This window comes from Mycteria americana, chromosome 6 (assembly GCF_035582795.1).
Source record: "Mycteria americana isolate JAX WOST 10 ecotype Jacksonville Zoo and Gardens chromosome 6, USCA_MyAme_1.0, whole genome shotgun sequence".
NCBI classification, from domain to species: Eukaryota; Metazoa; Chordata; class Aves; order Ciconiiformes; family Ciconiidae; genus Mycteria; species Mycteria americana.
Genome location: NC_134370.1, coordinates 41,942,913 through 41,955,446, shown reverse-complemented (window position 1 = coordinate 41,955,446; position 12,534 = coordinate 41,942,913). Strand labels below are relative to the sequence as shown.

Sequence of the window (12,534 nt, the reverse complement as noted above, 5' to 3'; positions counted from 1 at the left end):
TATTCAATGTAGGTTAAAAAAAAAAAAAACCAACAACAAAAAAATCAAAACACCTGACCTTGGTTAACCGAGTTAAAATATGGAGCTTGTTGCGAACATTTAGTTTCTCCTTACTTTCTTGTTTCCATCCTTCTGCCCTACCCCATCCTCTCCCCATTTCTATGCCTTGTGGAGTGAAAAACCACTTTTTCTGCTTTTTTCAAGAAGAACGCAAGTATCGTTTCGTTCTCGTTAGTAACGGAGTTAGCTCAGAGGTTGGATGAGGACACGGGGCTCTATTTCCAGAGACTATTTCGGCTGACCCAGATCCTGAGGCGTAACACAGATGTGTGTTTAGCTGCGTTGGAGATGATGGCCAGAGCTTGCTGCTGCCCAAGTGCAGAGCCCAGGAACACTTAGGGTTGCTTCAGTCCAGAAACCAGATGTTCAAGGTTTGAGTGTGGCGCGCGTTGTGGTATCCATGGGGGTTTTTGTTTGTATATAGCAAAAAAGCGACTGATGTGGTGGATGGGTTGAGTCCTGCTGTAGAAGTCTTTGCTGAAGAATTAAAGATCCTGGTGTCAAAGCAGATTACTCATGTGTAAAGATTTGTGATGGTCCGTTAATATTTTCATGCGCCCCTTTGCGGGTGGAGGGCTGAAATAGTACAAGCCCACTTTCTCTCAAGGATAATATTCTTAGCAGTTGAATATAGCTGTGGTTTTGTTTTTTGGTTGTCACCCCCCACCCCCCCACCCCCACCCCCCAGTGCAAATTAACTTTGTGGTGTTATTTGCATCTTTCTTGCACAGAACTAAAAGCATTTGGGGTGGAGAGTCGGAAGGTGGGTTTCCTATTGCAGCCGTTCAAAAATAACCTAATATTCATCCCATTTCTGTTGCAGGTGTAGCATTAATTTAGGATTTAGACATTAGGATTGTGGTATGCAGTACAAAATTAGAGGTGTGCTTGGGTTATCCCTGCCATAGGCGGCAAGGCAATAGCTGTTCCTGTGGGTGCCAGCTGGGGCTCTGGTCCTGGTGCCTGGCTTTCCCTCCTGTGTTTGAGGAGACTTTTCAGTCTAAAATAATTGTTTGTAACTTAAACCAAAGGCAGGACCTGCCCTCTCCACCCCATCCTTTCCACCACCGGATCACGATCACTTGAAGCAGGATTTCCGCAGTGTCAAAACAAAAGCCCTGCTTAGCAACTGCTCCCGTGATGAGATTGGTGGTCAGGTGAAGCCTTCTTGTGAGTGTTTGCTGGTTTCCTTGCTGGTTTCCATAACTACTTCCAAGCCCAAGGAAGAAGAAGGGGGAGGAAGAAAGCTGAGCAAAGAGAGTAGGGCTAATGAAGAAGCAAAGGGATGAGGCTTCATCAGGTTTGGAGGGACAAGGTGTATCGGTCAGCTAGTATAGAACGTGTGCATGTATGTACCTATACACATACACACATGCAATATAGGTGATGCATTTTTGTAGCAGAGATACTCACTAGCAGTGTTTCCCATCTGAAGATGAGCTGTCTGGTTATTCAGATTTGATGCAAGTACTTTCACTTTGAAATCCTTGCCACTGAACTCTGAGGTTGGGTTCAGAGCTGTTATACTGAGATCCCTGCCTGTGAGTGGATTTTCATTCCTTACTTTTTTGTTAAATTAGGATAGGAAGTATATGGTGGGTTTTTTTTTTCTTCTTCCTATAGAGTAATTTAGAAAAAATGGGCTGCTTGGGGATTTATCTGGTATGCAGGCAATTTTTTCCCCTCTCTCTGAAGCTGTGTAAGTAGCTATTCAGGGTATGTGGGTGTTGCTTCACATATTGATCCCAGCCTCTCTTTTCGTAATAGTAATTCTGCTTGCTCTGACTTTGTGTCCGCAGGACAATGTTTTCCATCTGGGAGCGACCTTGGAAACCTATCTCAGAGCTCTGTGAAACTCGTGAGCCCACCTGTGCCTCAATTTTATACTTACAGATATTTTTCAGTTGCATATATTTGTATTTATAGCACAAAACCAGCCTTATTGTAGTGTTTAAAATGCCAACAGTCTCTTGTTTGCTAGTGGTGCAGCCTCTTGCAAGGGGCAATCTCTGGTTTGGAGGCAAGGCTATCCTGGAGGGAGGGAAGCAATTTGGTACGTTGCTTGAGAGCTTGTTAGTGATATCCAGCACAGAATTTGTGGCAGCCTGGTTGCAAACTGGTGTGCAGAGGTGCTTTGCAAGTACAGAGGAGGTGACTGTAGCAGTGACTCAGACCCTGCTGTTACAGTTTGTTTTGTGCTGTAAAAATGCAGGACAAGAGCTCCCGGCTTTCATCCGGAGTATTTGGTCTCTGTGTAACTTCTGCTCACCGGAGAGGTTGGGGAATTCACTTGTGGGTTAGTTTCTAAAGCATTAAAACTTCAGTCCTTACAGCAGTTGATTTTTCTCCTGTTTACGTGTGTGCATGCATAATCAGTGTGCATCTCTGAGTTTGTTTTCCAAGGGAGAAAATGTCACTGTTTTATCTTCAAACTGTGCTTATCCCTGGACCTTGCTTGTTTTAACACTATTTTTTACTAATGTTTTTATCATCTCAACTTTTCTGGGGTGTTTGGGAAGGATGCTCGGTGTTGCAACTGAAACACACCCCCTGCCTCTGAAAGGATTTGAAAATCTCCTTGGCTCCTTGTGAGGAGGTTTCTGAAATGGCTGGTTATTTTACTGATTTCTATAGTGACTGTTGCCTTGGCAGCAAAAGTCCTCGCTCAGAAAATAAAAACACTGTACAAACATGAGGAAGGCGTGATTTGATTTGGGAAGACTTAGGTTTTCTTCGGTCAGGTTTCAAAGTGCTTTAGGAGGAGATCAGAGAAGAACAAACTGGTTTTGGGGGTCTTTTTTTGCTGTTTAGGTAACTCATAAGTGTTAATTGCGAGATGTAATGCTTTCTGCTTGCAAGTTTAGAGGTAATAGGGAATAGTGTCTTAACCTATAAGGCAGCTCCAGGGTTGTGGAGGAAGGTTACTGCTCCATGGACCCTGCAGCCATCCCAGACAAAGTCTCGTGCCACCTGCCTGGGGGATGTCCGTCGCTCACTCAGCGGTGAGCCCAGGGACTTTGAAATGAAATCTGAAACAGTGACATCCAACGTGAGTGCTTAGTTATCCTCCAAGCAGACCTAGAGACAGAAAACTGCAGAATTTTCTGCACCTTGGCCGCCAAGTCAAGTGTGGAGGTATAGCCTGCTGATGATTTTATTGCTGATTATCTTGGCCTTTAACCAAAGAGGTGGATGCTCCCACGTTCTGTCCTTATGCCAAACCGCATCTCTGCAAAGTGATGCAAAAGATAACAGATTTTGATATGCAAGGTTATGTAGTGCACTCTCAAATACTTGTTTAACCCACTTGGGTGGCAGTGGTTATGGTATTACAACCCTCATATGGGCAGACTGAAGTGGTAGTGGGAAATACTCCCTGTCGGGAAAGGGGAAAAGGATCTGAAAGTTTTGAGTTAGCACTTTAGTGTTTGCTAGGAGCAGAGGAAAAAAGGTCATGTAAACACAAGGAGGTGGGGACTGGAGCCCTTGCTGAAGTTATTTCATCCTGCTCAGTCTTGTGGTGTGGGTATTTTGAGATACCGGTTTTACACAGCATCATTATCATAGTGCAATTGGTATTATTATGATAATCACATTGTTATTTGATTCATTATCAGGTACAGGCTCCTTAACGAAGCAGATCTGCTGCGAATGGAGGGAGCGTTTTAGTTGCCTGGCCCAGGCTAACAACCCGTATCAGAGCTGGGGAGGCTTGGGGAGGCTGGGGAGGCCCATCCCCCTGCCCATGCCTTGCTGGAGCAGTGGGACCAAGCTAAGCCAGTGGATGTGGTCCGGCAGCAGCCGATGCCCATCCCCACCTTCTGTCTTCAGCTTTTGTGGACAGGAGAAGACCTTCTGTGGAAGCCAGGGGCCAGCAAGGGCTGTAGTCTCCCATATTGTTTCTGTGAACCTCACCCGATCAAGCTTTCATGAACGCACAATTAGAAAATGAAGTATTTTTAATGTGACAAGCTGGAAGGTGTTAGTAAAGAAGCTTTTTTTTGCCTATTCCTCCCCCATTAGACAGACTGTGAAATGGAAGTTTGAATGATAGGTGTTCGTTAGAAATTTTAGTTGTTTTTCCTCATTTTAACTCTCAGTGAAAACAACTCCGTGGCCTGCATCCTTGGCAGAGTATTATCTTTCCTCTAATTCTTCCTCCCATGAGTATCAGTTACTCTGCTTTTACAAAAGGTGTTTGATAGTGATTTACACGCTGGTGATGTGATGGCAGCAGGCTGGGATTGCACCTGGCCAGCACTGCACTTGTGCTCTCAGAGACGTCATCTGTGAGGACTGAAGCTTTCTGCTCAGTAGCTTCTTGGTCCTTGGATGAACCCCATGCCATTGTTGTCCATCCAGCCACAGAGGACGAGATGGAGTGAAAGTGTGTGTCTCTGTGTGTGAGATGGGATTTGTCATTTTTAAAACCCACAAAGACTCTTAGGAGATATATTTATATTTTATATTCCATAAAGACACAAAAATTGGAGTCGAGCAGTCTTTATTCTTCTGTATGGTACCTTTAATAGCATTACTGATGGTGAGTTTAAAGCACGAGCAAGTTTCTCAATCGATTGTAGTTTTTAGCAATATTGCCAAACCCTGCAGTTTTACTGCAAGACACACACATTTGCTATTTCTCATAACACTGCCAGGCCAGGTATCATGGGGTTACACCAGTATATTATGACTCTTGTGCCAGTATCAGAGTAGTATTTGCAGCTGGCAACAGATTTTTGTTCTTTTAGGCTCCACACAGAGCTCATCTTAAAAACTACTGGCTTAGGTGTGGCAGGAGGAGATGTATGTGCATGGTAAGTAAGGAGGTGTAATTTGAAAGTTGGCGTACAGGCTGCTGAACAGTGATGAATGCAGCCCTTTGCACTGTGTCTTTGGGATCCTGAATCCTTAAGCATGCAGGAGGTTTGCAGTACATTGTCAAGGGCTGGACAGAAAGGCTGGTATGTCAGGAGGATAACGATTAAAGGTCCACTTTCCTCCTTTCTGAGTGGTTTGGGAAACTGTGATTCAGTCACTCCAGTGTTTAAAATTCAAGAGGTTTAATACTGCCTCACCTCGTGGTGTACACAGAGTGCTCCGACAACCCCAAATCCATGCTGAATTTGTAAAGCAAAACTTGGAGAGGCACCCAATGTAGCTGTAAATGGCCTGGGAAAATGAGGTCCTGCTGCAGACTAAGAGCCCAGGTTTTGTAACAGGGTTAAAAAATAGGCTTTATCAAGATCGTAAGGTGGTACCCTCAAAAACAGCAAGCCCATAGGGAAGTCTGTTAGTATTAGTTGTTAATTTGATGCTGTGCAGTTTCTGGTACTGCATCTCATGGATTTCAACCTGAGGTTCGACCCTGGGACAGGTGTGAAAGTGTGTGTTGCATTTTCATTCACATAGACACTGATTCCTTGAGTTGTGAATTACTGGTGCATCACTTGAGACTGAAATATTGTGGACATCAAAAACGTGATGGTGTTTCCATCTCCTTGGTCTGCAGTGAGTGAGTCGAGCCACAGGCATTAGCACAAGCAAGACAGCTCAAGGCTGACATTGCCCTTAAAGCATAGACTGAGGCCAAACGGGGAGCTGGAGGCAAAACATCTTCCCATAACTGCTGGTGACACCAGCTCTCCCTGGCATGGAGTAAGGATGCAGGGTTCATGCTTTGTGCTGCAGCTGGTGCCAGACCCAGGGTTTCAGGTGCCCTGTTTTCAGACCCTGATTTCAGGACCTGCTCTCCTTTGGTCAAAGTCTTATAGGAGTTTCTAATGTGGGTTAACATGCATAATTTAATCCATCCTTTTTTTCCATGTTCAGAGCTGTGTAACTAAATACTGATTTGCTAAACACAACTTGAATAATGAAGTGATCCGTGGCTAAAAGCCTTCCTCAGTACATATAATTGCACTGAAAAAAAGAAAGAAAGAAAATAGAGCTGTATTCTCTCTTCCGCTGTTTTAAAACAGCGCAGATATTCGCAAGGGGGAATATTCATCTTAATCCCTGTTTGCTCCACGGATTTAAATACGTGCACATGCATGGTGTGCCCAGCGAGAGGTGGCGTACGCAAGGTACTGCTAGTCCTTTATCCAAAGCTTTTTCTTTTCTCAGTCACCAGACCTGGTTCATTCCACGGAGAAGCAGATTAAAAACTGCACGTTGTGTTTCTTGCTCGGTTTAGAGGTAACAGGTCAAAAAATATATTTATGTGCAGCATGGTCATGTTTGGCATAGGAGTATAGCTCTGTATCTGTTTTGTATGACTTCTACTCAAATCGTGCCAGTGGTGTAGATTATTTTGGTTTTCCTCAGTGCGACTTTGCTCCCTGTGATGAAACACAAACATCTGGTAGCTTGTAAGAGGCTAAAAATATTCTTTAAGCTGATAAAGGCATGATATGACTTTTGAAAATATGAAGTGTTTTTTACCCCATGCTGTTACTTTCTTTAGGTCACTTTGTGTTTACAATGCCTCAGCCTCTTGCAGGAGAGACTTGGTCCATGGGATGGCAGGCTGGAGACAAGGGTTCTAACTGCTTTCCTCTGTTTGTTCTGGGGAGGACCATTTTTTGTTTGTTCGTTGAATAAACATCTCAAACCTGGGAATTTGCTGGTGGTGTTCACTGCCACATGATTGCTGTCTCATGCTGAGAATTTTGCTGCTTGTGTCTCAAAAATGCAGGAAGAGGTTCCAGCAAGTAACATCTGTTTTCCTGTAATTTTTGCATTGGAAGTGATCAGCTTTTCTAAGCTTTCTAAACTATTTTTGTAATTAATTGGGAGTAAAAGTTTGTTACCTGGTTCCCCCCCCCTTTTTTTTTTTAAGTTTCACTTTCATTTTTCTACTGGTTCCTTTTTTAGCTGATGACAAACGTTTATTTGAATTGTAGCAGTATACCATAGAAACTGTAACATTTACCTTGAAGAGCTGCTAAACATCTGCTAGAGTCCTTCAAATCTAAATGCTTCGATTTATTTTCACGCTAACCTGTTTGGGCATTGATTTTCCTGCTGGTGCTTTGACCCAGAGAGTATAACCTTGCTTATCTACATAATTTTTTTTTTTTGTTTTGCTGACCTGCAGAAAAGCATTTTTTGTGGTACACTAGATATTTTTGCTTTGCAGAACAAAAAATAGGCTTCCTATTCAATAACTAGAGGCAACATACTGCATTAAGATACCATTAAGATATCTGTAAGGGGGAGAGAAGGTTTGTGACATGAATAACACTAAACTTTTGCTCTGTAGATCCTTAAATCCATTAGTATTATGATTTTAAGAGGAGTTTGGGTACTGGTTACAGAGCTGCCTACTAACAGAAAATTTAACAAATATAGAGCAGGAGAGAGTCCTTCCCACAGCTGCAAAGTTGTGGTTATAATACAAAACTGTTAAAGCTCTTGAGAAATCAGTAAGCAAGCTCAGAAAGGACAGTGCTGTGTGTACAAGGCTAGAGCTCAAATCAGTTAGTCTTTTCCATGCCAGAGTCTAGCTATTCTTTTGCAGTAATTTTGTCTTCAAACATGAATTGCAGACTATTGGTAAATGCTGTCCTAATGACTGGTTTTGGGGTTTTCCCCTCCTTAGGAAGAAGAATGCCAACACGAATATGAAGTGAACCGTTTCCTATGCTTGCCACAGCGCCTGGATGCTCGTCTCGGATGCTTAGAGACGGGGACTTACCTCTTACCAAACTGCTTCCTTGGACAAGATGAAGCCAAGGAGGAGCTTTCCAATGCACTGGAGTTGCAGTGACTGCTGCCCAATTTAAAATCAATGTCAGACTGTGCCCTGGTTGCCTGGCAAGATGAAAGAGGTGGTGTTGTGGTCACCTGAGGAGGTGACGAATTGGCTAACAGAAAATGCTGTGCCGGAGTACTGTGAGCCATTGAAGAGCTTCACCGGGCAGGATTTGATCAACCTTACGGAGGAGGATTTTAAGAAGACGCCTCTCTCCCGGGTGTCTTCTGACAGTGGACAGCGGCTGTTGCACATGATTGAAACTTTAAAAATGGCTCACCACATCGAGGCTCACAAAAATGGGCACGTCAACGGGCACATCCACATCAGTGTGAGCAACTCCACACGCGAGAATGGCTTTAGCAGTAAAATGAAGCTGAATGGGATGCCAAATGGGTATAAGAAGGAGATGATAAAGATCCCCATGCCAGAGCCAGAGCGCTCACAGTATCCTATGGAATGGGGCAAGACTTTCCTGGCTTTTATTTATGCACTTTTTTGTTTCATCTTTACCACAGTGACTATCTCAGTCGTTCATGAACGAGTGCCTCCCAAGGAGGTGCAGCCTCCCCTACCAGATGCATTTTTTGATCGCTTTGATCGGGTGCAATGGGCTTTTTCTATTTGTGAAATCAACGGCATGATCCTTGTAGGACTGTGGTTTGTTCAGTGGCTGCTCTTAAAATACAAGTAAGTAAAACCTTTTGAAAACCAAGTGCTAGGGTATACTTCTGACAGCTTTTGGAGGTCAGATACTGATTTACATCCAAATAAAATGAAGTTTCTTGTGATCTTTCTGATTTTGTTTTCCCAAACTGAAATAGCTGTTATGCCACAGGCAAACTGCAGTTTGTGTGGGCTGCTTGTGCAAAAGGGAGTTCAGTCCAACTGCTACCTAAGAAACTAAGAAATAGTCCTGGTCTTGTTTGCCTGCACAATTAACTTGAACCCTTTTCATGTGTGAAAAGCCATGAATTGGATGTAATGATGTTCTTAACTCAGTTGACTGTCCTGTCTGTTGAGAGGGAGCATACCTCACACTTTTGTGAACACAGCTGTGAACCAACTTGGGATCGATTTAGTGTCTCTGTAGTTTGCCTGATGTAAAGACCTACCCTAAGATTATGATACTCTTGGACAAAACCAACAGGCAGTGGTTTAGTCCGTGCACCTAAACAGTGCTGGCATGAAGAAGTGTCGAAGTACATTTTCTGCTTGACATTAGATGGGACAGATAATGTCAAACACAAAGTATGTCAAAAGCTAATCATAAAATATGCAAAAGCATAGATACCCAGTGAATTTGCAAGGTCTTAGTGGTTGTCTGCCTCCTTGCTCATACTGGTCAGAATTGCCAGGGTGAATTTGCCTGCCAATGGAAGTAACCTACCACTTACCCTCTGCAGAGTGCATGCAGATGTTTAATTTAGGGTATTTATACTGCCGTAAATCCACAGCTTGGGCTGCCTTACCATGAGTGTTTGATATAAACCCTTGTGCTGCCATGGCTGTGAATGAAGCGTTCAAAGTCAAGTGGCTTTAAGCAGTATGAGGTGGCATATCACCTTTCTTTTAAAAAACCAGGCACAAGCATGTCCCCACAGCTGCCCAGCCCAAAGAGGGTCTCCTTTGCTAATACATAATCTCATTCTTTACCTGTTCACTGAATCTTTTTTGTGACTCCTATGTAGGAAACTGAGGAAGGAAAGTAATTTGGGCCCCACCGTGTGAAATACAAGATCCTTCTGTTCACAGGACTTTGTAATAACCTTAGAATTACAGATTTCCCTTTTTAAAAGAATTAAAAACAGAGGCCAATGGATCACTTGCCCTTATAATGGAGAAAAACATTAAAACTTAAACATAAGCATGTGGTTCACCAGCTTCATAAGGTACAGGCAGCTTGAAAAGAAAGAATTGCTAAGCTGGGGCAGGATACCCTTGTGCAACACAGCTGTGGATTTCCATAGGAATGTGACAAATATTTAAGTAATCCACAAGACTGAGATGATGGTTTATTCATATTTTCTCTACTTAATGTATTTTATCAGGTGAAATTTTAAAACAGTTGTACGCTTTTACAGAGGTGGCGTTCCTTAAAGGAAAGTTTCTAGAATGTAGAATGGTTAATTTATTGCTATTATAGGACCATAAAAAACTATGTAATTGCCTTTTTTTTTTTTAAATGTGCATATATGTACAGGAGGAAGGATTTACCCTGGCTTGGCCTCTTGTTTTGTTTATGGCTGTAAGCTTCAGAATCACTCTTATGTTGGTAGCTGCAGTGCTACCAATTGCACTCCAGCTCCTCTCCCCACTGCTTCAGCTGCCTATCGTGAACATGGGGGACCAGTAACTTTCTTGGGGTCTCTGAGCATAAATGTTGTTCAAAACCAAGGGAAGCATCTAGACAAGGTGACATGGGATTGCTCTCAAGAATGGGGTGTCAGCTTAATAGGAAAATATGAGGGATCAAAACTTTTGATGGAGCTAAGCAGAGTCTTTAGATTAAGAACAGCAGAGTCCATAAGGTCTGTGGGGATTTCGAAGCAGTGAGACATGGTGTTGATAAAGTATGTTGGTATCGTTGATAGATGTGAAGGTTCCACCCTGTCCCCATTTGCTTTGATGTGTTCATTTTTACTTGCTTTAGAAGGGCTCTTTCTGGTGTTAGGGGAAGATGTCAGGGAGTTGCAGAGCTTTCCATTCCCAGTATCTGCCCTGGAATAGCTGGTCAGCGCTGGTCAGTGTGTGTACTGGTCATGTAATGCTTTGGAGACCAAAAGTTGTCTTTTATGTCAATGAGCAGAGGTGTCGAAGTCAGAGAGGCCCAAGCTGTTGGTAAGCAGCAGAAAGGGAAGAACGGGAGAGGTGCTCATGGGAACAGGAGCCCAGTGAGGTGGCTTTATCTGGAGGACCTCATTCCCATGGCTTTGGGTGGTGAACCACTAAGTGCTACTAAAAGAGCTGACTCACTTTTTTGGTGTGGGTTATCACCTCCCTTTGAAACTTAATTCAAGAATAAAGAGAGGGAATTAAGCCAGCTAGACCTTCCTCACTTCTCTGACCTCTGATGGTGTCAGGGATAGCCATTGCCACACTCCATTCGAGATCTGAAGATAAGACGTGAAGCCAGGTGATTGCTGGGCAGGATGAGACCTGGTTCCTCACCTACTCAGATGATAGAGATACCATTCACGGATGTCTCCAAGTACAAGCTCAGGGTCACTGGTGAACCAGCAGCATTGTTACCCATGAGCTGAATTGCAGCCAGTGGCTGGGTTGAACCTTTAACTGAAGGAGGCAGCTTCATAGTTGCAGACTTTTTGAAACACTTTTCTTTGCCAAGCAGTGACATTCCTATTGCTTATCCTACCAGATCCATTATTTGCTGATAACTTGATTTCGTCCAAGCAGAGCCTGCTGTTCTTCCAAACAATGAAGGACAACAGAGATGTGTCATTCATGATGCTGATCACTCAGGTCTTCCTTGTTTAGTCCAGGGATTGCATGATGATGTTGAATAGGACCTACACGTCATCTTTGTTGGACTGCAAAGTTGGGGCCAAAATGGAAGAGGGTGTTGGGTGTGTCTGTCCAGCTAACCACAGTGCAGGGTTTCCCTTGGCCCCTGTTACTGCTTTCTTGCCTGAAAATTAATGTTACTTTCAGGCAGAGACCAGAGTTTTTAGCTGGCTTCGGTGTAAGGCACTAGATTTGCTGTGAGGAAATCGGTGACAGCTTTCTTTGAACATCTATACAGAATATTGTCCATGGCATTGGGTTGGGTTGGCTTCTCACCAGAAAGCAGGAGCAGGGTAGGTGTGCAGGTCTTGGCTGGGGACTCTGGCTGCCCAAGCCTTTTTCCTCAGGTACCGCGGGGAGCTCGAGGAGTCCAGGCAAACTCCTGAGGCAGAATTAACTTCTCTGGGAAGCATTCCTAGATGTTTTGGGAGAAGTACAATGCTGGTTTTTGGCCATGCTTGACATCTGATTCAGCCTGCACACTCATAGGATTGAAAAAGCAGCATGCTGGCTGCCACCGTTAGGTGAGGTCTGGGTAGTTGTAATAAAAGTTGTCTTGGCCAGTAATAAGCTTAGAGGTTGTATTTGCTAGCTGGCTCGTAATCACACATGCACACATGCACAAATCCCTTTGCAAAAGGAAAATATAGGCTTTTTAAATTTTTTTTATATTGCAGTACAGAGCACTTTGACACAGACTCCCCTAAGCTAAAATCTGCTAAATCTAGCTAAATCAAGTAGGTTTGTCGGTAATTTTTATTTAAACAAAAAAACGTTCAGTGCTCGATAAAACACTGACGCTTCTTCGGTCTCTTGAAATACAGTGCTGCTCCGTCTTTAATCCCCAACCCCCCTGTTTGTCATTATACGAGGTTATAAAGAAAAGTAAGTTCATGTCTGGTTATAAAAGCCAGGCACAAGTGTGAAATCTTTATTGGATCAACCTTCTGAGAGAAAAATTTGCCATACAAAATGCACAGGAAAACCACTGCCCCAATGGCATGGTACCTTCCACCCTTAAATTTCAGTCCATGGAGATATGTTAATAACATATAATTTTTAACTCCCAGCTTTGTCCATGTTTACACCAGGAGGGGGAAGAAAAAATATGAAATACTGTGTTTCAATAGCAGTGGGCACTTGAGTGCAAAATGCATTTACAGTGTAATAGTTGAAGCTTTTCTGATAAATTA

General features: G+C 43.3%; 1 protein-coding gene across 17 annotated transcripts in view; it reads left to right on the top strand.

Moving 5' to 3' along the window:
* SGMS1 (sphingomyelin synthase 1) overlaps nt 1-12,534 on the top strand; it is a 106,313-nt gene that overhangs the window by 83,466 nt on the left and 10,313 nt on the right. For all 17 annotated transcript variants that reach the window (XM_075505455.1, XM_075505461.1, XM_075505453.1 and 14 more), the window contains one exon: nt 7,664-8,506. In XM_075505455.1, the coding sequence (XP_075361570.1) occupies nt 7,884-8,506 (623 nt within the window). In that variant the 5' untranslated portion in view covers nt 7,664-7,883. The remainder of the gene's footprint in view (nt 1-7,663; nt 8,507-12,534) is intronic.